A 26,700-nucleotide genomic window follows, 5' to 3' on the forward strand; every position below is an offset into this window, starting at 1 on the left:
TTTATATTCCAAGTTTTGGCATAATGAGCATTCATTTATATTTCATAGCATGTCTAATGTATTTAATCAAGCAAAGTAAGGTCTCAGAGAGTAATCCAGGTTTGCCTCTGGTAAAAGGCAAAATCTGCTGTTTACTCCATTTTTCCATGGGAAATGGAAAACCCAGATCCCTGCTAATTACACACACACACACACACACACACACACACACACACACACACACACTCCACAAGGTTATGTTATAATTTATGTTATATAATTTATATTCCAAGTTTTGGCATAATGAGCATTCATTTATATTTCATAGCATGTCTAATGTATTTAATCAAGCAAAGTAAGGTCTCAGAGAGTAATGCTGAGTAAATGCAATGAATGAGCAAGATGCTCTATATGGTAAAGTTGCTGGGATAAACAGCAACCATGTTTGCATGGCATGCAAGACAATGAGAAAGCATAGTCATTTCCTTAAGTGCTTGCATTGGACACCTGTTCTGCTGTTCATTGCATGGCACCACTACATACACCATTTGCAGGGAGTGGTGAGGTATGTCCTGCAATAATCCAGGCAGTTTCATTGGACAAACCAGGAAAGAAATCCTTAACATGGAAATGATTCCCTAGTCAATGTGACATTCACGTTCACAAAAAATACTCAGAGGTTAGGTGAAGATGTTTAAAAGGCAAGTTTGTTTTGTATTAACAATTTGAAAAATCCAAAGGTAAACAAGCTTATTGCCTGCATGGGTGGGGAAATATTAGGTCATCCACTACTTTGTATACTTAACTAAATTAAGTATAAGAAGGTTTCGCCTTTCTTTGTAACATCTGCCTACAACTACAAAAGACGGGGTACCAGACCAGATGGTCTTGGCAGTTCCCATGTCCCTAAACTTTAATATGGCCATTTGAACAACTGGCTCTAACAAATCTGAATTTTAATTTGTCTTAGGGTTCCTCTCTTTTTGATTTTTTTCCTATTTGTTTATATTGTCACCCTTATTTTCATATACATGTCATCACCTGTTTTCTAGGAAGCTTTTACTATTTCTGGCATTTTCTTTTGCTAGCTCTAGTGAACAGTGAGACAAAGAAACCATTTAACTTTCTGACAATAACCACCTTCTCTGTCCATAGCTGTCCTGCTGTTCTGTATGTACTTTGCAATAGATCTCACTGAGATTCTTTCTCCTCATCTACTCACAAAATATTTTATTGTGCCTTTTTTAGAACAAAGGTTGGATGCCTATAGTCTCCTGTTTAGTAACCCGGAATTTCCACAATGCATTATGTAAATATCTCAATCCTTGGACTTATTTTTTTCTACTAGAACAAACAGTTGATTGTTTTAGAGATTGGGCTTTCATCTGCAAGAATATCATTGTATTGCTGTGACTCTGCCTGATATCAGCAGCTAGGAAAAATTGGGGTAAGTCAGTATTTGACTGGAAGACTGAAACAGGCCTAGCCCTGTAGGCCTCCCTCTAGCTCAGGGGCAGGCAAAATATAGCCCACAGACTGGATGTGGCCTGCCAGGCCATTCTATCTGGTCTGTGGGGCCCCCAAAATTTTTGGAAAATTAATGTTTATCTGTTCCTGACTGCCTGTCAAAGATGACAGGAGCCAGGGGCAATAGGACGCAGAGGATGCTGGCAACACCCAGCAGGAGGGCCTGGCCCCACCCCACCCTTAGTCCTCTTCCCCCAACTGGAAGCCTCTGCCTGCTGCTGCTTTCACCTCTTCCCTGAACAGAAGCTGGCCACTCCAGCACCATGTGGCCCCAGCTGCATCACCATGAGCACAGAGCCTGTGATGGTACCCTGGGGCCAGGAGCGGGAGGGTGTGTAGTGTGTGTGTGCCATGAGGGAGGGAGTGTGTGTGTGGGGGGGGAGGGGGGTGTGTGTGTGTGCACACGCATGCATGCAATGAGAGAAAGAATGTATGTCTGTGTTCATAGGGCTCAACGCACATGCACACCCCACCATACACATGCACCTAGACCCTCCTTTACACTACCATACACACAGACCCCCACATGCCTCAGCCACTTTACCCCCATACCTATCCACCCCCACACACCCACACCCTCCCCCATGCCCCACATACCTACACACCCACAACCCCCCACAAACCTATATCCACCCCATGCTCCCCCCTCAATATACAAAAGTAAGACTTCATTTCAGCTATTGTGCAATCACCTCTGTGTAAATCATGACAAAATATTTTTTGAAATAAAAATTAATGAATGTTGTAGTACATGTTTGCTATTTAGAATATAATTTGGTATTTCTCTGGTTCTGAGATGGCAAAACCCCTTGCTGAAAGGAGTACTTCCGGGGGCAAGGAGAGAGACTTCTGATGGCAAAGGTCAGGGGTTAGGGGGCAGGACTTCCAGTCACAAGATGGTGACCAGGGCACCACCTTGCCAAAACTCAGCAAGCAGCCCTCCGCCCAAAATAATTGCCCACCGCTGCCCTAGCTCTTTCAATCTGCCACCCTCTATCTCTCCTGCCACGCCTTGATGGAATCAATTGAGCAGGAAGCACCTGGAGCCTTTATGGGAAGGGGGATTTCCTTTGGGCCACTTGGCTACTCCTTTTCACACTTGTCCAGGCCCTGACCCTCTTGGCTGGGGCCTGATTTGCTTTAGCTGCTCCCTTCAACTCTGGCCCCACTCAGTCTTACTTCAGTTCTCCATTAGCAGTACCACAGCTGGGAATTATATTCCACAATAGGGCTCTGGTCCTCTGGGTTTCCCAGCCTAAAAGGGGAAAATCCTTTTTCTCTCAGGGTGTGACGCCACCCTCACTTTCAGGCATAACAACATGCAAACAAACAAAACTGTTGTGTCAGAGGCAATATCTGCTATTAGACCAACTAAATAGCAAAAAATAAATACTTTATTTGCAAGCTTTTACGTCTAAACACCTTTCTTCAGGCTGAGGAGAATTCAGAGATTGTAAAAGTTATCCCAGGTAGAAAAGAAATTTTATTTTACACAGGGGATGTAGAGGGTGGGAGTTTTTTTCCCCTGGGTTATTTAGATTCCTTTTGTGAGAGAGTTGCTCTCTGATATGCTCATTAAGCAAGCTTCATCCCTGGAGGTGTCCACCCTCTAACAAAAAGGGAAAAGAAAACTCAGTCTGCTACTCAGTGTCCATTTGGACCTTCTTCCCCTCTAGCAGGAACCATCCTGCCCTCTCTGTGATCCTCCATCCTGACAGTAAGGCCCCTGAACCCTACCCCTTCTAGCCAGCCTGGACCTGAGCACAGGGGTTGCTCATTAGTTCCAGCCCTGCCAGCTGGCTGCCTTTTACTTTGCCCAGGCCACAAAAACACTTCCCTTAAAGGGCCCTCATCAGTTCTGCTGGCTTCATAACCTTCGCCCAGTAACAGGGCAAGGGTTCCCTGTAACAGAGATACTGAGGACACAACTGAAAGTATGCTGTTAGTCAAAGAGAGAACACTCTTTCTGTTTAGTCTGTAGGAATTGTTATTCCAGTAAGGTTTTAAGGGTATCTCAGTAAGGTCTTGAGGTTTTAAGATGCTGGTAATTTTTTTTTTGATGATGGTAGAATTTTTAGGTAAGGAATGGGTAAGGATGCTATTGAAATTTTAAAAGAATCAAGGTCTAAAACCTGCTTCCTGAGACAAATTCCAGTTTGGGTAATGATGTTGTCTTCTATCTAAATTCCATTTGCAGTTTTGATTCAACTACATTATACAACTCTTTGTAATCTAAATCAGTGTCTTAAAATGCTGGCACACTTCATAATGTGTTGATGTAAGGTGAAGTTATTCCTATATAGTCAGTGCTATGTAAAGTACACTGAGATGAGAAATACTGGTACTTAAAGAACTTAATAGATGGAGAAAAAGAAATGTGCTTCCTATCTCTGCAAAACTTATTTATTGGATAGTGGACTTACCCCTTATTGGATCTAGCCCACTTGATATCCATGTCCACTTTGTGTGACAGGTATGCATACCTTTGGACAGGGTTGTCACTTATGGACAGGGGAGGATCCAGCAGGGGATGGGGTGCAGTAGTGTAGTTACACTCCCCTTTAATTCCTGCTTCACCCAAAGTTTAAAACCAGCTGCTTGGCAGTGGCAGCAGCAGCAGCATGTCCATTCAGACATCAGTGAGGGAGTCAGTTGATTTTATGGTTTATTATAATCTCCCAGGTTCCTTCTAAACTCTTCACAGGTGTTAATAACTCTCTCACCTTTTTACCTGGCCTTGATGTTTCACTAATCAAGTTATTCTTTCTTCTGCAATTCTGCTGTATGTTAGCTGTTCCTGGTAATGTAACTTCTCTTTCATAGCCCTGAAGACTGTTTTTAATTTTAGCTAAAAACATTAACTTAGGTGAGTATTAACTCAGGTGTGGAGATTACCTTCAGTAAAGCATTGGATGCATTGTTGAGATGATCAAAAAGGCTAGTTTTCCTCTTATGAATCTGAAACAGAGATGTATATTTAATACAGGAGCAAAGAAACATCTTTTGAGTATTTTCCCCAGTTTGTTGTATTTTCATACATAACTAACCACTTGCCCATTAAGAATGATGGGGAGGGGCAAGCAGGGACGGAGCACCACCACCCCATGCCACCCATGCCACATAGGAACTAGGTGGGGGGGAGAGGGTGGGGAGGAAGCTTGCAAGTGACAGTCGCCGCCACCATCCAGTGTCTGGTGCTGCCACCGCTTTGCGTGCAGCTGCGCACACCCCCCACCCCCACTCCTCACCTGGGCCCCCCTTTGCTGCTCCATGTCCAGCTGCACACCAAACCTCCCCCCCACCCCACTGCTGTTCTGCATCTGGGCCTGTGGCCACCCTCGCTGCTCCATGTCCAGCACCACATCCAGAGGTGGACGAATGTGTACTGGGGCCCTGGGCAAACACATTGCATATAGTTATGCATATAGTTTAATGGAAAAATGTAACAGTATGTGCCTGAGTTTTACAACTCCTGTAATCATCAAACTAAAAGATTACATGCACCTGTCTCACACGGCAAGTTTTGCGGAGCCAGTTTACCATATTTATAGAAACATAGGAAGGGACCTCATGAGGTCATCTGATCTAGCCCCTTGCTCAAGGCAGCATCATTCCCAGCTAAACTATTCCAGTAAGCATCTTTCCAATCTGCTCTTGAAAATTTAAAAAGCCAGCGATTCCATAACTTCTCCAGGTAACCTCTTCCGACGCTTGACTACTCTCCTAGTCATAAAGTTCCTCCTACTGCAGCCTCAGCTACATCACAGTCCAATGGCTGGGGAATTGGCTCTGAGGTTGGACCCAAAAAGTGATAGGCAACAGAAGTGAATCATCATGGCACTCTGTGACTGGTGTCCCCGAAAGCTCTGTCCTTGGCTCTGTTCTCTTTAACATCTTTATTAATGATGTGAACACTGGTGTCAGAAGTGGACTGGCCAAGTTCCCTGATGATGCTGAACTTCGAGGTAGAGCTTCCACATCCAAGGATAGGCTGGTGATACAGGTTTAGTAAGTGGGTGGATATAAACCTGATGTCATTCAATACAGAAAAATGCAAGGTACTCCACTTCAGGAACAAAAAAACCCTCAGCACGCTTATAGGTTCAGCAGTGCTATGCTCATTAGCACCACAGTTGAATGAGACTTGGGGGTCATGCTTGACCACAAGATGAACATGAGCCACCAATGTGATGTTGCAGCTGGTAAAGCAAACAAAACTCTGACTCGCACCCATAGATGCTTCTCAAGTAAATCACAGGATGTCATCCTCCCGTTGTACTCAGCCTTGGTGAGGCTGCAGCTGGAGTACTGTGATCCGCAGTTGGAGCTGGATACAATTCTGGGCTCCACAATTCAAGAGTATGTGGAAAAGCTTGAGAGAGTCCAGAGGAGAGCAATGTGAATGATCAGAGGGCAAGAGAAAAGGCCTTATGAAGAGAAGCTGAGAGCCAGGGGACTCTTCAGCTTGGAAAAGCGCAGGCTCAGGGGAAAGCGATGCGTGGCAGGTGGGAGGAAGTGGGGAAATCTGTGGCTGGGTGGCAGCGTAGGTGCTGGTGCCTGTGCTTGGAGGGGCTGAGCAGCCAGAATCCACTGCCCGGGGAGGAGGGGAAGGAGGGGGAAGCAGCCATGGCCAGGCTGCCCACGGGGCATTGTAGCCCTATCCCAGGGTGGAGGTGCCACAAGCCTCCCCTCCTCTTCTCTCCAGCCCATGCTGGGACCGGAGATGCTCCGCCACCACCTGCATGAATTGGAGCCACCACTCTCCAGTCCAGGCAGGATGGACACAGCTGGGGCCCCCCCAGCAGGGAGCTGTGGGTCAGGATATATAGATTATTCAGATATCATGGAGGACACCTACTTCCCATTATAGCAGGCAGTGATGAACTGGGCAAGGGAGGTCAAAGAGCCTGTGGCTCTGCTTTTTAAGTCAGTCATTCCACAGATGGCTTCAGTGGCTGAGGTTGTGAAGGTCTTATCAGGGCTGCACGGGTTTCATGCTCTTAGTCCCTTTTCAGGAAAGCAAAACTGTAAACAGCTGACCTTTGTTCAAGTCATGCTTTTCTTTTCAGTGAATGAAGGTTGGAATCAAAAAAGCTATCAGAAAGGATGATAGAAGCATTCAGGGTATTAAATCTGAAGAATCATGCTATAGCCTTCATGGTCTTAATTTTGCTACCATTGATTTCAGCAGAAGTTTGAGGGGGCATCTATCCTGGTGCCCCTCGCTCCTGACACACAGTCCCTGGATCTGCCTGCACTTGCAACCTGTGATCTCCTGCCCCCACCCCGATACCCCTCACTCCTGGAGAACTGGCAACCCTCCCCTCCCCCCATGCCCTGTTGCAGCTGCAGCCCCTGCTCCCCCTACCCTGACCAATATCTGGAATTTTGCTGTGCTCCGGGGGGGGCGATCAGAGCCAGCAGGAAGCACCACATAGGTCTGCGCACCGCCGCAGCTGCAGGTAGGTCCGTGTGTACTCTCCGCTGCCTTCAATCACCCTCCCCCTGCTCCCACCCCCAGACCAAAGGGAAATCCTGGACAACCCACCCAGATGGTGATCAGTGGGCTTAGAAAGAGCAGGGACGTGTCCAGGGAAACCCAGGCGTATGGTAAGCCTATCTTGGTGGCACACGCATACTTGAGCAAAAGCATCATAGAGAGACAGACAGATTATGCCCTTTATTATATTAGAATGTATGATATTGCAAATTAATACCAATTCCAATAAAGTAATTTTTTTTTGCTTCTATCTTAAATTGAATTTAATACAGTGCTAGGCCCCTAGCTTTTAAATAAAAGTTCTAGTTTCCTTGTAATTGGAGAAAAATGTGTGTTGTATTATATGTGATAATGCACCACACCATCTGCACCATCCTTTTCAAAATGCTACATCCACCCATGCTAACTTGCATCTGATTGACTGCAGACCAGTCTATCCAAGTCTTTTTCAATCCTCACCCTGCCCTCCAGTGTCTGCAGCTTCACCCAACTTAGTGTGATCGGCAGGTTTGCTAGGTGCGCACTCAGTCCCATTATCCAAATCATTATTAAAGCTGTTGAACAGTACTGAACCCAAGCTGACCCCTGGGAAACCCCACTTGATTCCTCCTTCCAACTAGCCATTGAACCATTGATGACTACTCACTGAGCACAGCAATCCAGAAATGTTATGTATGTCCCACGCACCCATGCACCCAGAGCCACGTAGTCACTCTTGAGCTGCTCAAGGTTGCCACTGGCAGTATCTTTAGTGCCCGTATGGATCACTAACATACTAGTCAGGATAGTATTCAGAAGGCCTTTCTATGACATCTCAGATGCTGGCTTCTGACAGGCAACAGACCTCAGCCAACAGGTCCACTCAGTAGATGGATGCCAGGAAGCACCTCTGACATCACAAACCCTCTCTGCATGGCTGTTCTTGGTAGGCACATGCAACCCATATAAGTGTTTGCCACCTGGGTGATGAGAGCATCTAAGGAGAAAATATTTGAGTTGCTTTGAATTGCCAAGTGGCAAAATGAAGCATAGTAGTGATAAACATTTCTCAAGTTCACCCAACACAGGCATGAGCATGTACTGCAACCAGCCCAAAGTGTAGGCAATTCTGGTAAAATATAGGGGGTAAAAAGGGATGATATACAGTTTATATACAGCAGGCCACAGTCCCTGCAAAGTCAGACTAGAACCTGGGTGGAAGCTTCAGTGGTCAATGACTGTTCCTGGACAGAGCCCACACAAGTCCAGGCAGAGGAAGAGCTGACAATGGCTGATTGTATGCCTTCCTGGGATGAGGCACAGCATGCGTAGCCTCCTGAATTTTCCCTCCATCAGTCAACCCTTTTCCCCTGGCCTGACCCTTCACTGACCTCTCCTGCCATGCTTGGATAGGATAAATTGACAGGTGTTTGGCCTCACAAAGGGGAAAGGATTCTTGGGCATAGAGTCCTTGTCTGATGATCAGGGTTACCACAGGCCCACCCAAGTTTATTCTAGCTGCACCTGATTAACTCTGGACCCACTATCCAGGGCCACAGGCTTCCACTGCAGCAGGACATACCCTGCTTCAAGGCTGTCAGCCCTGGGCCAGGCCATCCCCTCTCTGCCTCTGTCAGTTTACAGGCAGTCTCTTCTCCTCTGCCTTAACCATCTTTTCCCCAGTTGAGCTCACAGTCTTTCCCCTGCTTTTCACATGCACTGACGTTTCAGGGTCCCACTTCTTCACCTCTTTTCTGTGGCTTCCTCCACCCCTAAGCCACATCCCAGTCCACTGGATTGAGGATCACCTGTCCTGGGCATCAGCTCAACTCAAAACCAAAAGAATACCCTGCTGTGGGTGGCTTCTGCAGGTGCTCACCAGCTCCATCCTCGCTGCCAACACTGACAGCTTCTGTGGGTGCCCCGCCCCACACTCAGGAGGCACAGTCACCCATGTAGTGGAGGGAGCATAAGGGAGACCACGGAGTGTGGCTGGGAGGTGCAAATGGGTGAGACCACAAGGTCTCCCCCCATTCTCATTTAAAAATTAGGCAACTGTGGTGTTGATGCCACACAGTCAGATGGGTTGCAAATGGGCTGGAGGGCCACACCCCAAGAGTGGTGATGGATAAGTCATTTGCGCCCTGGAGGGATGTGGGCAGTGGGGTTCCCCAGGGCTCAGTCCTTGGGCCCGCACTGTTCAACATCTTCATTAGCGACTTGGACAAGGGGGTGAAAAGCACCTTGTTCTAATTCACAGATGACACTAAGATGTGGGGAGAAGTGGGCACGCTAGAGGAGTGGGACAGGCTGCAACTAGATCTGGTCAGGTTACAGGGGTGGATGGATGAGAATAGGATGGGATTCAATACTGACAATTGCAGGGTATTGCACCTGGGGAGGAAGAACCAGCAGCATACCTACAAGCTAGAGACTCTCTTCTTGTCAGCACAGAGGCAGAAAAGGCTCTTGGAGTCATTATTGATTCAAAGATGAACATGGGCTGACAGTGTGGGGACACGGTCAGGAAGGCTAACCGCACCTTGTCATGCATCCACAGATGCATCACAAGCAGGTCCAAGGAGGTGATCCTCCCCCTCTATGCAACATTGATCAGGCCCCAGTTGGAGTACTGCGTCCAGTTCTGGGTGCTGCACTTCAGGAGGGATATGGCCAACATCGAGAGGGTCCAGATGAGGGCCACTCGCATGATTGGGGGCAGCAGGGGAGGCCCAATGAGGAGAGGCTAAGGGACCTGAACCTGTTCAGCCTCCACAAGAGAAGGCTGAGAGGGGATCTGGTGACCATCTATAAACTGGCCAAGGGGGACCAGCAGGCAATAGGAGAGTCCCTGTTCCCCTGAGTACTACCGGGGGTAACAAGGAATAACAGCCATAAGTTGATGGAGAGTAGATTCAGGCTAGATATGAGGAGGCGCTACTTCACAGTCAGGGCGGCTAGGATCTGGAACCAACTTCCAAGGGACGTAGAGCTCGCTCCTACCCTGGGGGTCTTTAAGACAAGGCTTGACAATCACCTTGCTGGGGTCGTTTCCCCCCAGTACTCTTTCCTGCCCATGGCAGGGGGGTCAGTCTTGATGACCTGCTGAAGTCCCTTCTGACCCTACCAACTATTAAACTATGAAAGGGGGAAGGGGGGGACACAGGAGACAGAAAGGAGGGCAGACATAGTGGGGGCAGGCAGCAGGGAGGCAGGCACAGGTATGTGGAGGGGGCTGCAGAGGACAGGTGACATATGGCATAGGACAAGCAGGGACTCCAAAGACTACAAATTCATTTCTGGTCTTGGTGGAGCACAGCAAATTTCTGTAATGATGTTGCTTCTTTCCTGCATTTTTGTCTTATTTTACCTGAGACCCTGTTTTAAGAGCCAGTATAGCGCAGGCGGCAGCAGCACAAATATGCTGTTACTGCCAAAGGTAGAAAAAAATCTTTTGTGTGTGCATGCTCATCTACTCTCTCCTTGATCTCTCTGTTGGTACCTCTAACAGGGATCCGAAAAAATGGTAGTTACACTGATGATTTATGTGATGTGGAAACAACTGATTTAACTGATTGGCTTAAGGAAAGCTGTCAAAAACCTGTGACTTGCAACACACAATATTATATACTGTTACAGTAAATAACTTATGAATATCACTCGCCATTCCCTTGGGCAGATTCATAACAGTTTAGGAGTTAATTATTGGTCTAATCAGTTGGATTCTTTGGAATAAAATACTACACAAGCTACTAACATTGGAAAAAAGGATAAAGGTAGGGTTTTCTTTGCAAGTATCATTAGCCAAATGAAGGGGAAGGACTCTGACGGTCCGCAGTTGTCAGCTCACACTCAGAACTTGATCCATGCCAGATCAGGCCAGCAGTGATAGGGCCCAGGGATCGGCTAGGAGAGACCAAATTAAGAGGAAGATGATATGGAGAAAAGCATTTTGGAAGAACAGGAATGGGAGAAAGCAGGAAAAGGAGAGGAAATCTTCAAGAGCATGAAGCACTCTGGCTGTGAAACATCACAGGTCTGATTCAGTGACATTTTACATCCCATGTCCACAGTGATAAATGATGGCACAAGTTGCATGGCAATAAAAAATCAGGCTATAAATCTTCGGTTTCTGTGTGAAGAAAGAAATGCTGTAGGCACGGAGGGCATAGACTCAATTAATGTGTTCTCATCTAGTGTCTTCTGTGTCATGTCATTTACTGCAAATATGCAAGAGGATGCCATAGAAAAGTTTATGCCATTACATTGAATTGTAAATGCCAAGAACATCAGATAGCATTATTGATAATGGCCTTGTGCATATGTTTTTTGTTGTTCTTAACTCCCTAAAAAAAATCTTCAGTAGGGCAAACTGTATTCTAGACCAGTAGTTCTCGACTTATTTATTCTTAGGTCGCGCCTTGATAGCCTTAGGGCCTTCCCTTGGAAAATGCCAGCTCTTTAGTTTTCACTCATTTGCTGACAATAGAAAAATACTAACTAGAGTAGTTCGGGGTTTTTTGCAAAGAATGTAAAAAACAATGTTTTTAACACTCTGGATCCCTATTTGCAATCCCTGGGTTTATCTTGTAAATCAAGTTTGCATACCCAACAGCACTAATATTGTATGGCAGAATCTTTGAAAAGATCTCAAGGCACCCAGGGTGAAAATCATTGTTCAAGATAGATAACTTGCATAATGCTTGTATTTGAGTAATTGTGTGAAATTTATACTTTAGGAATTGTGTGCAACTGGAATTACACTCAGCCCTTATTTTGTCTGCTAAGCAAACATTTCTCAACCCACTGAATTATCACATTAGTGGGAATTTTGTTTTCCCAGTTATTCATGTAATCTACAATGTGAACTGATGCATATAAAATACTGAAGTTAAAGAAGGTCACTTAAGACAAGTGCTCTTCTCTTTGCTTCTTTCCAGTTACCAACTAAGACGGGACTTGTTCCAGCTACTAAGTACTAAGCGACAGTGCAAAGAAGATGAAGACAAATGGAGACAAGAGACAGCTGCCTTTTTCATCCAGGTCGCTTGGAAGAAACAGCTGAACCATAGCCCTCTGAAATTAGTTCCTTCATGTAAAAAACAAAAATCTATAAACAAAAGCAGCTCAACCATAAAAACTAGCAAGCAGTCCATCCTCAAACAAATATATGGTAATTCTATTTTTGTGGCACTTTAGAGTTTGAGACGTTAAGTGGTCATTTGTTGGTGCTTTTCATAATTCTGGGTATTCCTAAATTTTGGAATCTGCTACAGAGCTAATATCTACTAAGTTGTGAAGAAGGTTACGCCACTGGAGCTAGAGATACATTTCTATATGCAGCTAAATCCCACATTAGGTTGTTTGGGTATGGGGAAGTTTAGTATTTTTATGCTTTAAAAACGTACTTCCATGGTTTAAAAGTGAACTTGTTACAGGTTTAGCATCATTCAGCTGTTTTGAGACAAGTGAACTTTGTTGAAACAGCTTTGGTTATTTTCTTGTGCTACTTCAACGCTGTAGACAGGTACTGTGAGCCATGCCTCTACAGATGAGTAATTTGAAGAAATGATAGAGAAAGAATGCTTTGCTTGTTAACATGGGAACATCTATGGGAAGGAATGAGGGCAGGGTGTGTTGGGTGTGTGTACTTTAAGAAACAAGCAGATAAATAATTACCAAGCTGGATGTGGTTCACTGTGTATGTTAGCCTAACCAAGTGGTATTGAAAAATTTAAAGATGTGCTTAATAATGAGTTCTTTTTTATGTAGAAACTACATTTACTCAAATGTTACTTGAAGTTCTGTTTATTAACAGGCTTCTACAGTGCAAATGTGTCATATGCCTCTTTACCAGTAAGCCCTATAAGAATAGACAGCACTGTATGCAAATGAAATGGCCGGTGTCTTTATGAATGTATGAAATTCTGCCTGTATGTGTTTATTAAAGGGTGCTCTCAAGAAGGAAAAATATGCCATCCAGGAAGACTGTCTTCAAAGCAAAAACTTGCTGATATACATCTGATCTCAGGTAAGGTAAAGGTCTTTGTGAACCTATTGATTATATATATGGAAAGGCCTAAATATTATGTATATATGTATTTAATTGCTGTGAACTACTCTTTCTATAGAGAGGTTTCTTCAATTTATATATGTATAAAAATCAAGAAAACTTGCTTAAAATCTTACCTATTTTTAATTGCTGCTAAACTGCTAGGAGTCATGCCTTCCCTTATTCCTTTAGGTCTCTCTTAAGTCATAGTTTACCTTTGATATTAATTTTTTTTGGTGTAAAAAACATTTTACTGATCAGACGAGCAGGAAAAACTTACATGAGGGGAGCATACAGTGAAGGCCAGATATTTGAAATAGCTGTGCACAAAATGGTGTGCAGTTTAGCAGTAGGCATGCCTAATGGCATTTGGAAGGATAAACAACAGATTTCTGCACACGTCTGGGGAATCTGTACACATAAATTAGGCATAAATTATGTGCCTATACACAGGTATCCAGGTTGTAGCCATATTGGTCTAGAGGCAAAAATAATCAAAACTTGTGGAAGAGGCAATATCTTTTATTAGACCAACAAGATAGTTGCAAAGAAATTATTAGATTTATTTGCAAGCTTTCAGGCATACGCACCCTTCACCAGGCATAGGAGAGAACAGACATTGTAAAAGATCTCCTATATGGAAATGAAAATTCATACTGCACAGTACCCAAAAGCATGCAAATAAATAACATTTGTTTGCAAATATCTTGTTGGTATAATAAAAGATATCACCTCTTCCATGAGTTTTGATTCCTTGCACATGTGTACACACATTTGAAAACTGAACCTTATTGTCCACACACATTCTGGCTGGCTGATTACGTAAGAACATAAGAGGTGCCATACTGGGCCAGAACAATGGTCCATCTAGCCCAATATCCGGTCTCTGACAGCAGTTCTTTTGGTGGGCTTACACCCACTGCCCTATGCACAACAAATCAGCCTGTTTCTGACAGCAGCATGGAAGGACCTGAAATGTAACCCCCTTCTACTGAAAACTTCATTATTTTCTATTAGGCAGACAAGGTTCTTTGGGTAAATCTGATATCTTTTATTAGAACAACTAAAATACTTGAAAAAATTCTTCTTTGCAAGCTTTCAGGTACCTTCAGGTACCTTCTTCAGGCAAAGGGAGTCTCTACTGTTGTTTTTTACTTATTTTCTATGAGTCTGTGATGCTGCTGTTAGAAATTCATATTTCACAGTACAACGGTGTATGGGAATGTCAGGCTTCTTTACAAAGCCCAAAGAACCTTTTCATTTCTGCATTTACGAGCTGCTGGGTAGAGTAAGGGATGGAGAGGAAATGGCAGTTTCACTGTGCCCCTCTCCTGCCTCCACGAGCCCATGTCACTTCCAGAAGGAGCTAGGACCTTCCGGTCACTTACCAATTTATCATTTGTTTTCCATTACAAAGCAATTGTTTCAAATTTCCAGTTTAGGTTTCATTATAGTAGAAAGAAGCCATTAGCCCATAACTGCTGCCCAAAAGCTTCAAGACTCAAGGAAAGGGAAAGGAAAATGACACTTTGTTCAAAGAAAACTTACACCCCCAAAATTATAACAGAGTAAAACAGAGAAAAAGTAGAGATAAGATTTGCTCTACTGTTTTCTTCAATTCTGCTAACTCTAGCAGAGAAATAGCAGTACAGAATCTCTTGGCAAGGGACAGAAGTTACACATAAACCAGTGTAAGTGATCAGAAACTTGTTTAAACCTGTAACAGAACATAAGTTCAGTGCACATACGCCAGTTTCAGAATGGCTAAAACTACTTTAAGATAATACTGGTTGAATGTAGCATTGGACTTAACTGATTTGAGTCCAGCTGATTTATGGAACTTCCGTCCCAGACACCCCCCTACACACAGGCACATACATCCCCATCTCCTCTCCACACAATATACAAGAGCAAGACTTTATTTTGAGCTAGTATGCAATTTCTTATATATACACTATTCAAATGCACATAAATCAAGACAAAAATATTTTTTCAATAAAATGAAAATGTTATAGTAGATTTTTTATTGTTAGTATATGATTTTTTTATCTGTACTTTGTAAAAATGACTTCTGAAAGATTTTATGTGCATGGCTCTTGACTTGTTTGGTTTGGTGCTGTTCTCAGGGAGGTCCAGTGCCCCCCAAAACCCCCACTGATTGTTTGAGGGTGTTGGTTCATGTCGTTAGAGGGATCACAACCCTCACTATCTGATAGGTCATACCTGTGGCTTGTGGCAGAACTTCTGGGGCCCCAGGGGCAGGCCATGCCTTGTGAAGGTGGGCCCTGGGGAGGGATAGTGTTTCTCAGTTCAGGGGTGGGCATTCTGATGTCTGGGACCATATGATGGGAGCAGGGTATACTGTGAGTAGGGCAAGTTTTGGTGTCAGATGGATGGACCTTTTTATGACATGGACCATGTGACAGTGGAAGACTTCCAGTTCCAAGATGGCAACCCCCCACCCCAAAGGAGTACCTCCAGGGGGCAAGGAGAGAGATTTCCAGTGGCAAAGGTCCTGAGTTAGGGACAGAACTTCCAATCTGAAGATGGCAACCAGGGGGTGGGGCACCTGTCAAGGGGGAGAGCTTAGCAGTTGGACAAGGGGTGTACCCTTGCGGCCCTTGACAGCTCACCAAAACTCATTAAGTGGCCCTTCAGCCAAAGTAATTGCCCACCCCTAGTCTAAAGCCACAAAATGCCCCATCATCTGAAGGAGGGCAGGGAGTCCTGGATCTCCTCTCTATCTGCCATGAAGAGGGCACCTAGCAGCCCCTCAGGAAAAGCTATCAGAACCAGGCTGTTTGCAAGGAGATTGAAACAGAGATGGCAGTTCATGGACTAGCAAGGTGCTAAAGATGCAGTATATGAGAACTCATGACACTAACCCAGTCTCAAGTGCCCTTAATAAGAGGGTCTATGCTAGGGAAGACTCCTCTGAGCCACACATAATTGCTGACTCTGGGGTGGAACCAGAGCCATCCAGCGACAGTGATGACATGGAGCAGGGTTACAAGGAGGCTCTAGCTCAAAATCCAGCCTATAGACAACCCTCCCAGCAGAGACAGGAGGAGCTTGAGGAGTCCCTCTTCCTGCTTTGGACTACCTAGCAGGAGGTGCACCAGCTGTTGAGACAAGACATCGTGGATGGCACCGACCTTGGGGAGGGCCAGTATGCCATCATTCCACTTGACCACCCTGTTAGCCTTCTCTTCACACCTAGGGCCCAGATGCCTGGAGGAAATGTCTAGATAGCTGGACACTGAACATGCTGGTGGGTGATTGCATGCTCACACTGAGGTGGTATCATCAACCCCACTGCAAAACAGTTGCAAGCAGCCAGAGTCTTGCTTTGTGCCAGGCTCAAGGCAAGGCTGGAGATTACAAGTGAGAGCAAGGTGAGCTGCTTGAAGGAGATTGCTGCAGTTTTGGAACTGTCCTTCCAACCAGTAAGTGGCTGAGATGGGGACAGGGGCAGATCCAGGGCAGGTGCAGTGGTATAGGTGCACCCTGTCTTTCATTCCTAATCCACTGAACATTTTAAACCATACCTGGCAGTAGCAGCAACCTTCTTATTTAGGCAGCAGCGAGAAAGTCCACCGACACCGCAGCTCATTATAATCTACCTGATTTCTTCTAAACTCTTTATTCCACAGCTGTTAACAACTCCTCCTTTTTAATGGTAGCAATGGTCCACTGATCAAGCTATTCTTTTTTCTGGAAGTTTTGCTGTCTCCCAGTTCCCCCTGTTAAGGTCACTTCTACTTCACTGCCCAGCAAACTGTTTGAACTCTAGCTAGAAACATGAACTTAGGTGAGCCATCCAAGCTGTCTTGTCTCAATATCTGATGCCAGACAGTCCAAAGCAAACTCCAAAGGAACTCCTTAGACTACTCCTGTCCCTCCTGGGGTTGTTTATGGGCTGGGTCTTGGGCCAGAGCCTACTCACAATCCTGCTGCATGTCACCACTGTCACTGGATGGCTGCAGTTCCACTTGGGTGTGGAAACAACTTTCAGTGAAGCATATTGGATGCAGTCTCAAGATGCTCAAGACGACTTGATTTTATTTTAAGAATCTAAGAAAGAAGTACATTTAATTCTAATGACTACAGGACTAAAGAAACAACACTTTAAAATATTTTACCTCATTTGTACAGTTTTTAATACAAAATGTATAATATAGCAAATTAATGCATGCTTCAATAAAGTTATATTTGTTTTTGCTTTGATCTTAAACTGAATAAAATAGCCCTAGACCCCTATCATATTGGCAAAGTTTCTAGGGGGTTTTTTACATGGAAAAAAATGTGTGTCCAATATGTAGTGATGCACTACACCAGAGGTTACCAAACTTTTTCTTATTGCGTACTCCCTTCCAGATTTACCAGCTGCCCAGGTACCCCTACCAACATGCTTTTTATATTTTAACTTCTTAGATGCCAATTATTATTGTAATGAAAATTAAATCTGCCATTACACAATTTGTCCCACATACCCTTGTGATGTCTTGTGTACCCACAGAGGTATGCGTACAATAGTTTGGGAACCCCTACACTACACTGTCTGCACCTCTCTTTTTAAAAATCCTGGATCTGCCCATGGGTGAGGGGCTGGAGGAAAAATACAGTCCTACTCATCCTGAAGGTCTGCCACCAAAGCTTGTTGTTCCAGGTCCTTAGGACAATCTGCTCCCACCAGTTACAGCTCCAAGTGAAGACTTTCCTCTTTGGCTGCTTTTATTTCTTCCTCATCCAATACGAGAATCTTGGATTGGGGGATCGTAGAGCACAACTTGAGGGGATGTCTTCTGTGTACCAAGTTCCCAGCTGGCAGACTTCAAAGAGGTTAGAAAGCATGGTCAGATATGTTAAGACGCCTCTAGGAGTAGGTGAGGATGCTGCTTGGTCAGGGGCTGAAGGGCAAGGAAACCCTGGTGCAGGCTTGGGGCTGGGATTGACAGTCAGCATTTGGGGGGTCCCAGGCGTGGGACCACGGTGGTTCACCAGCCATTCGGCCTTCTACTTGCTGCTGGAGAAGGAGCCTGAGAGCATGATCCTGGGCTCCCCATGCACCAGCAAATAGCAATGGCATGTTGGAGATCTGATCCCCTCTCAAAATTGTGTCCCCTGCCATGCACACATGGCAAGGCAAGGGGCCCAGTTGTTGGGATTAGGGAACACATCCCATCACATCATTAAGTGAACACGTGCCAGCAGCCATACGTCTAAGTGTTTAATGCCATTATCTTGGTATGATTTAGACAAATATTAGTGAGGATCATATAAACAAGAGCCAAGCAGGAGGAAGGAGCTCAAAACCCCTGTGGTCATTGGACCCGCTAAAATTATGCATGCTTCTAAAACCCTAGAAAACAAAGCCATTGCCTTGCAAAACTATTAGGGGTCAAGAAAATTATTAAAGAAAACAGAAATAAAAATGCGTGTATTAGATTCCAGTAAAAATTGCTAGTTGACAGAACTCTCAAATCAGGAATATATCTGACAGCAGAGCTACTTCTGAATTTGCACTGTAATTGTAAGTGAGCTTCTACCTCAGCAGAAACAAACAGGCTTTTCCTTACACTATTTAAGATACCACATCTCCTCCTTTTGCGAGTAAGTCCAGGTAGCTATCAAACATGTTTAACTGCCACTTCTGCATACAGTCCTGGAACTAATAAAGATTTTAATACTGAAAGAGTTTCTTTTACAGCTTTGGTTTTCACACCATAAGTTTCTTTACTTTTCTCCCTTCCCCCCCGCTTTCTCCTCCCTCTCCCTATTTTTGAAGTATAAGGGTTTTCTTTTCCAGGTGGCCTTTACCTTTCATAACTTGGTGATGAATAGGACAGTGATAAGAATTTTGCTCAGATGCTTTAAAACAGTACCCACTTTCATTCACTTAATAGGAGCTTAGAGAACTTTACCTGTGTCTTAAAGAAAATTATGTTTTTCTTATGACTCCCTTTGTGCATGACAACATTAAGTTTATTGGAAAAGTTCAGACCTGTCAGTGGCTAATGCCAGATGCAGTATTTCTGACGTAGGTGTCTGGAGTAGGTCAGAGTGACTCTCACATTTGAGTCTTCTCTCATGAAAGGGTACATCTGGGAAGGTGAAGAATGACTCCCAATACTAACTTTAACATTCACCTGTCTTGTAAAAAAAATCTGTCCAGAGACTGATATTGAACTCATTTAACTTAATGTGTACTGGATGAGTGATTTTTTGGGGTTCACACCAAAGGTAAAAATTTGGGCATCTTCCCAGGAGTAGTGTAACAGTAAGCCCACCCAGGGGCTGCACACAGAAGTGAATACAGCAACTGATGCACAAGAAACGGGGACAGGGAGAAGAAGGAAAAATAGAGGTTGCTGGATTTCTTGAAAAAACCTTCTTCCTGTGAGAAGAGAATGGAGTAGGGTTTGCTCCTGTCACTATGGAGTAGTTTGGAAAAAGAATTGTAACTTGAAAGTATTTGTTTAAAATAAGTGGCGTGTCAGTTACATAAATCAGAGGAACTTTCTGCACAGCTTCCCTGCAACCGGACAATACAAATGTACAAAGACCACATTCCAAGTTCGGATATACTTCAGATATAAAAAAGAAATGAGAAGGGGCAGGAGAATTTGGAACTCTATCTGTACACTATGGTGATGTCCAGACAAGCGTGGCCATGCGGTATGTGGCACTGCAGTCACATCTGCGGCACCACATACTGCACATTCAGATGTTCTCCGCCCTGCAAGGGAGCAGCATGGAGTGTTTTTGGGTTTGTTGGTTTTTTTTACCTCTGGATATCCAGGAGTCAAAAAACCCCACAAAGATTAAAAAAAAGGGGAGTGGCACATGTATGGGCAGTGTACACCGCTCAAAAGTGGACCTGTACTGCAGCTGCCAGCCAGGCTCCGTGCAGCAGAATCACTGCTGCAGCAGCCCCAGGAGGCCCCCAGGATCCCAGGTAAGGCTGTTGGGGCTACTAGCCCCAGCTTCCCCCTACCCTATCTGGGGTAATATGTCACATGCCAGGGGGTGTGTGGCATGGGCGTTCCCTGGGCACAACTAGTGGCAGTGCAAGGTGTGCTGCAACTAGTTGACCCCGAGGAACCAAACATCCACACTATGTGTGGATGCAACCTAGGGTTCTTTTCGTAGGGAGTTCAAATCTGAGTGGATGTGCTTAGCAAATATCTGGGACTCCCACACAAACCTCAGGAGAAGTTTGCTTTTTTTTCAGAACAGTGCTAAGCCCCCCACAAAGCTAACAAAGGGCTGCAAAGACACAGGTAGTTTTGATTAGTTCATGATAGAACAAAGTAGCTACTGAGCTAAAATGATGTTATTCTTTAGGTCAGGGTCAGGTTTGTGAAGAAAATAGTCAAATAGCGTGTATATAGGACAGAAAGTTCCTTTGCAGATCCAGATACACAAAGCTGCATGATGTTTAGCTTGGCTTCTCCCATTATTGCTTATTTTTGTCATTTAAAATTTAAACAAGTTTCTCTGAGTCAGGCACAAGGTCTTTCTACATCTTCAGTGAGCATGGGTGACTGGTGCCTCCTGAGTCAGGGGGGGACTTGCACTCCAGGCGGGCAGTTAGCAACTGCGGGGGGCCTCCGCAGCCAGTTGCGCTGACTGGGGGGTGGGGAGGTCCCCCTGTAGCCAGTCATGCCAACCCAGAAGTGCCAGCAGCGTGCCCAGAAGGCCCAGGGGCACTTCGCCTGGCACCCCCACTCCCTGGCCAGCACTCTCAGCGGGGACACCAGTGCTTCTGCCTGCCCCCCCGCCCGTCACCTAAGCAGGTAATGTTGGCCGTCAGGGTGCACCACTGCTCCCAGGGGCTGCACGTGCAACCCTGTGCACCCCCTATGCATCACCACTGTCTGTGAGCATATTTTTGCACCTCTCACAAGCATAGAGTAGGGCTGGAAGGGATCTCTAGTGGTCACCTAATCCAAGCCCCAGCCCAAGGCAGGATCATCCCTATTGAAACCATTCCATACAAATCCATGGTTAACCTATTCCTAAAACTGTGACACCAACCCTGTCTCACAGCCTGCCACCTAGCTGCTTTTTTTTTTTTTTTAAGACAAAAATAGGTGGTGGGAAGGGAATACAAAACAGAATGTCTTGCTGCTCCAGAGCAATTTGCATTCAACCTCCCAGAAGTTTAGGTGACCACTGATAATTCTACAAGACTTTAGGAGGTCTCGAACCCCTCTTCAGTAATCCCTCAAATCCATCTTTTCAGTAATGCCTAGAGCAGGGGGTTTCTATCCCTGGGCCACAGCCCAGTGCAGGTCTGCAGCACGGTTAGCTGCTGGACCGGAAGTGGCTGTAGACTGGCAAGCCGCAGCCCCCCCAGAGCTGGTCGGAGAAGCTGTGGCTCCTGCAGGGCCCGCAGCAGCGCAGGGTTTGGCCCACCCACCCCACTGCCCAGGGGTGGGGGTATCCTTACCTGTCTGCCGGCTGGAAATTCTGTTAACTGTGACTGCTGGGCCACGGTTTGCTGGGCTGTGGCCACTTCCAGGCCGCAGTTTGTTGGGTTATGGCATAAAAACTTCAGGAACCCCTGGCCTAGAGTCTCTGAAGATAAGGCTACTAGTAAGCCTTGTGATGCTGCTAACAAAACCAAGCTCTTTCCCACTCTACATGCTCCACACCCAGTATACGCAGGGGTGGCCTCAGCTGCCACTTGAGACAGATCCTCAGAGCAGGGGTGCTTGCCCCTGGGAGCACTCTCAGCAACTCTGTTCTGGGTTTGGAGCATGTGGAGCAGAAGGGGGCAGGCAGAAGTCATTTTTCAGTGGTAGCCTCAAAACTAGCAGAGTGAAGGCAAGCAGACCCAGAAATTCTTCTGAATATGTCACCCACCTGAACCACTAAAGTGAACACGGCTGTCTGACCAGCATGAAACAGCACCTCGGATGCAGGTTGTTGATGCTTGAGCAGTCAGGAAGAAAGTTTTGCTTCCCCGAGAGCAGGGATCAGCAACCTATGGCCAATAACGTGGGCAGATTTTGAAAAGCACGGGGAAGAAGGGTGCAAACAGTGTGTGTGGTACATTATCACATATGACATAACGGATAGTTTTTTCCAGTTAGCGAGAAACTAAATAATTTACTAATATGCGAGGGGTGTAGTGCTATACAAAAATATCTATTGGAATGTGCTCTAATTTGCTACATTATATATAGATAGTTTAAAAAAAACCACAAATAAGAGACGCAAAAAGGTAAAACGATATTGTGTCGTTAGTCCTGTAGTCATTATAGTTAAATGCATCTCTTATTCAGATCCATAATACAAGCTTAGCGCTCTTGACTGTTCAATACTTCACTGTCAGCCATTTCTAAACTTGAATGGTTCCCCTGCTTTACTTGTGGCAGGTTAGGGTGTAATGTTTTGTGTTGTGTTAGGGTTGATGGTAGTTTTACAATGAGTTCAGATGATGGATTTGTATAGGATGGTTTGGATAGGAATGATCCTGCCTCAGGCAGGGGGTTGGACTAGATGACCTCTCAAGGTCACTTCTAGCCCTTCCTTTCTAGGTTTCCATGGACATCTGTACTAGGACTGTGTGAAATGGCTGTGTTTCAATTCAGTTTCGGATGCAGTCATTTCGGAGGACAGTGATTTGTTTCTGTGTTTCGGATCACCGTCCTGTTTTATTTCAGCCAAATCTGTTTCAAATGGGCTGCAAGAGAAGGGAAGCTTTACACCGCCCCATCCAGCCGGGTGGGGCTTGGGGCCATGGGTGGCTCATCCGGGGGAGGGCCACTGCCCTCCATGCAGGTGAGGAGACCTCCAGCGCGGATCTCTGCTCCCTGTGGAGCCAGGTTATGCAGCAGGGCAGTGCTTGTCCCTGCCACGTGACCTGGCTCCAAAGGGAGCAGAGATCTGGGGCTGCACAGGGCAGGCAGTGGCAGAGACGAGACCACGGTGTGGATCTCTGCTCCCTGTGGAGCCAGGTCGCACAGCAGGACAATGCTCATCCCTGCCGCCGTCTCCTCGCCGCCAAGGAGGGAGCAAAGATCTGCGCCAGGGTCTCCTCACTACTGCTGCCCGGCCCATGCAGCCCTGGATCTCTGCTCCCTGCAGGGCCAGGTTGCATGGCAGAGCAGGACTCGTCCCTGCCAGGGTCTCCTCACTGCCGAGGAGGTAGCAGAGATCTGCACCAGGGTCTCCTCCCCGCCACTGCTCACCCCATGCAGCTCCAGATCTTTGCTCCCTGTGGAGTCAGGTCATGTGGCAGGGACCAGACTGGACTGGACTGGACCAGCACTGCCTTGCCCTGCCCCACAGCCTGGCTCAGCAGGGAGCAGAGATCCACGCAGGCAGGGCTTTTTGTCGCTACTGCCCGCCTCATGCAGCCCTGGTGCAGATATCTGCGCCCTGCAGAGTGGAGTCATGCAGCAGGGCAGCAGCGTAGGTTGTTCCCTGCAAGCCCGGCTCCAAAACTCCACAATTTTCCAGAACTTTTTGGATGCCTCATTTTGTTTTGGAGATACCTACTATGAAAATATGTTTCTGAGCCTTCCATTTCGATTTGGATTTGATATTTCAGGCGCGAAAATGGCCTGAAACACCTCCAAAACGAAACGGCTGCTGAAATTTTGCACAGCCCTAATGTACACACAACAGCACATAGCAGAGCAAACTCTATGGATCCAGTCTGCTGCGAGTCTGCTGAAGCATGCCAATTAGCTTACTCCAGCAGCCTCTGCATCGCATATATTTAGCATCCCTGTTTCAAAATGGCAGCGAGGGTGCTTTAACTAAAGTTTGGCAAACGAGCTTTAGTTAAAGTGCCCCCACCGCCATTTTGAAGCATCGGACATTGAATATATGTGATGCTGCGGGTGTTTTAATTAGAGTGGTTCTCAGCACCACCCTAATTAAAGTGTGCCCCCTCCACCCCAGAGCATGTGTATAGATGCCCTATATTATCACACCTGAGTTAAGGGTTTTAGCTAGAAGTAAAAACAGTCTGAAGGGCTGTGAAATAAGAGAGGCACATTACCTAGAATGGCAAAAAAAAGCAAAATTGCAGAATAAAGGATAAATTATTTAGTGGAACATCAAGCCCATTAAAAAGGAGAAGGTCATTAACATTTTAGGAGATTAGCCTGAATCAGGGGGTTGACAATGCGCCATGAAGTCAATTGAGTCTCAGCACTGCCTGAATAGAAACGCTGCTCCCCCTCCCAGGTTGCTGGTTTTAAAGTTTGACTGAAGCAAGAATCAAAGAAGGGGAGGGGAGGGGAGGAAGCTGCACGTCTGTACCCCCCCACCTCACCCCCAGATCTGCCCTTGCCAGGGGACCAGATTCAACACACCAGCAACTGCATCCAACCCATGGCAGGGAAGAGTGGTGCAGAAGCATAAATAGGAGGTGGTTACAGGGACACCAAAGCTGATCTAGAAGGGTCCCCTCAACCTCCTGCAGCATAGCTTGCCCTGGCTCATCCCCCCTTCACTGCCCTGCTCTTAACCATTTCTCTGCAGCACTGCCTGCTGCCACCCCAACCCTCCCCCGTGCCCCCTTCACTGCAGCTGCTCCTTTTCTCATCACCAGCTTCACGGCTGGGGGCAGTCAGCAACAGGAATTGGTGTCACGCAGCACTAGCTATGGTAGGGGGTGCGAGAGAGAATTCAGCACAGAGCAGAGAGGACTGAAGCAACAGCAGGTGGTTTGGAGCAGCAGCAGTTAGATTGCAAATGGCAACCTGCCTTCAGACCTAGCTGCCTTATTTCAGCCAACCTCTGCACTAGAAGATTGATGAAACTTTGCACAATTCTCTCAAGGGCCCTTATATAGAGATGAAAATGTTGATTACTTATGCATGCTTACAATCATCTACTTGGATGCAAGAGAAATGAAACCTTTTTGTAACAATTTAATACCATCTCTCAAAAACCAAATACTTTGCCTTTACAGTAAACAACCTGCAGCATATACATCTGCCTGAGAATACAGGAAAAACAAAGCAGTTTTCATACAACATCAGACCGACCACTGCTGCAAAATCAAAAAACACAAGACCCAAGCATTAAGCCAGTGGTTCTTGACCTTGTTTTTTCAAGACCCTTGTCATTCAACACAAGGCATGCCTTGGGAAATACCAGCTCTTAGGTTTCACTTGTTTTTTTGACTATGGAAAAATACTAGAGCAATTTTTCTGTTGGAATATACTCAAAGACCACAACAGGGCAGAAAGGTTTTGATGCTGTAGATTCTTCCTATTTGAAGTCTCTGGGGGTTATCATGTGAATCGTGTGCAAGTGTTTGCACACCTGGCAGGTCTAATATTGCATGACATCCTGCAGAGCCCTTAAAAAGATCTTCCAACATCCTGGTTGAGAATTACTGCATTAACCACAAATGAAGAGCTGCAAGGAAGAACTTGACAAGACCTTAAAGAATAAACGCAGGTTGTATTTTCTTTGTATTTTTGTATGTATTTTTTTTTACCATTTAAAAGAAAAAAATATGCTAAATACTAAACCAGCAAAAGTATCTTTGATTATTGTATTATTTCTATGTTGTATACCAAAGCAAGAGGTTCAGGGAGTTGAACTCATTTCATTTTGTGTACAATGAGGCACAGCATCTAAAATCCAATTTGTTTACTGACAGGCTGAAGTCTATATGGCATTTGGCAATTGTGTACAAGTGAGAGTTAGGTTCCAGCCTTAACTGCTGAGCTGTTTCAGTATGCCTTTTTCAGAGTTACTGGCAAATATATTTTGAAAGTGTTACTTATAACCACATTTATCTACATCTGGAATAGAGGAGTCATTACTATATTTCTCTATTCTCCAACCTTACTAAAGATTATACCAAATTTACAAAAGCATTTTTACAGTCCAATAAAAAGATAGTTCACCCCGGTGAAACTCAAAACAGGGACCTGATGAAGAATGCATTGCATTCAAAAGCATGTCTAAATTTAACCCAACTGTGTAGTTGGTCCAATAAAAGATAATCGCCCACGAAGATCCTTGCCTCTCAAATTGCAGAAGAGCCAATTTAGGAGACTAATTTTGCTCAGCACCACCCAGCGCACCAGACATCCTGGCATACTCTGGCACACCCAAACTAATTTCCCCCCACATTCTGTGTGTTTACATCCATCAGTGAACACTTTTAGATAAGATACCAATGTTTCATTTTGACCAAAAGTGTCGTTTTTTTTCCTCCCAGTCAACAATGTCTAAGTAATTTTCAGCAGTCCCAAATGAAAGTTCTTCAGAGCTTTTCATCCCATGAAAATTTGATTTTTTTAACCCGAGATGAAAATAAATGGTAGTTCTGGATTTCCCCGTGGGATGAGGATTCCCTGTTACAAAGTAGATGGGCAGAACCCAGCTACATTGAAGCTTTTCTAAAACTGTTAAATGTTTTTTACGGCTTGTCTATTTCCCTTCAAATTCAGTGTCAAAAGTTTGAAACTCCCTGTAGTGAGACGGGTGATTAACGCAAAGCACCATGAGTTAGAGCCTCCCTCCGCACCCGCCCCTGAACCACAGACCTTCGCTATTGGGGAGAGTGAGCCAATCTGCACCAGACCAGCCGGGACGTGGGGTGCTCCAGCAGTTTCTGAGGAGGCTGCCAAACTTCTCCTCAGCCTCCCCTTCCCTCCTCCCCGCACTGACAGTCCTG

At 45.4% G+C, this 26,700-nt stretch overlaps 1 protein-coding gene across 3 annotated transcripts in view; it reads left to right on the plus strand.

Moving 5' to 3' along the window:
* INVS (inversin) overlaps nt 1–26,317 on the plus strand; it is a 220,282-nt gene extending 193,965 nt beyond the window's left edge. For all 3 annotated transcript variants that reach the window (XM_019539887.1, XM_019539867.1, XM_019539876.1), the window contains 3 exons: nt 11,926–12,158; nt 12,936–13,016; nt 24,976–26,317. In XM_019539887.1, coding sequence (XP_019395432.1) covers nt 11,926–12,158; nt 12,936–13,016; nt 24,976–25,091 — 430 coding nt within the window. In that variant the 3' untranslated portion in view covers nt 25,092–26,317. The remainder of the gene's footprint in view (nt 1–11,925; nt 12,159–12,935; nt 13,017–24,975) is intronic.
* The last annotated feature ends 383 nt before the right edge of the window (nt 26,318–26,700 follow it).

Source organism: Crocodylus porosus, unplaced genomic scaffold, assembly GCF_001723895.1.
Source record: "Crocodylus porosus isolate Cpor-Errol unplaced genomic scaffold, CroPor_comp1, whole genome shotgun sequence".
Taxonomy (NCBI): domain Eukaryota; kingdom Metazoa; phylum Chordata; order Crocodylia; family Crocodylidae; genus Crocodylus; species Crocodylus porosus.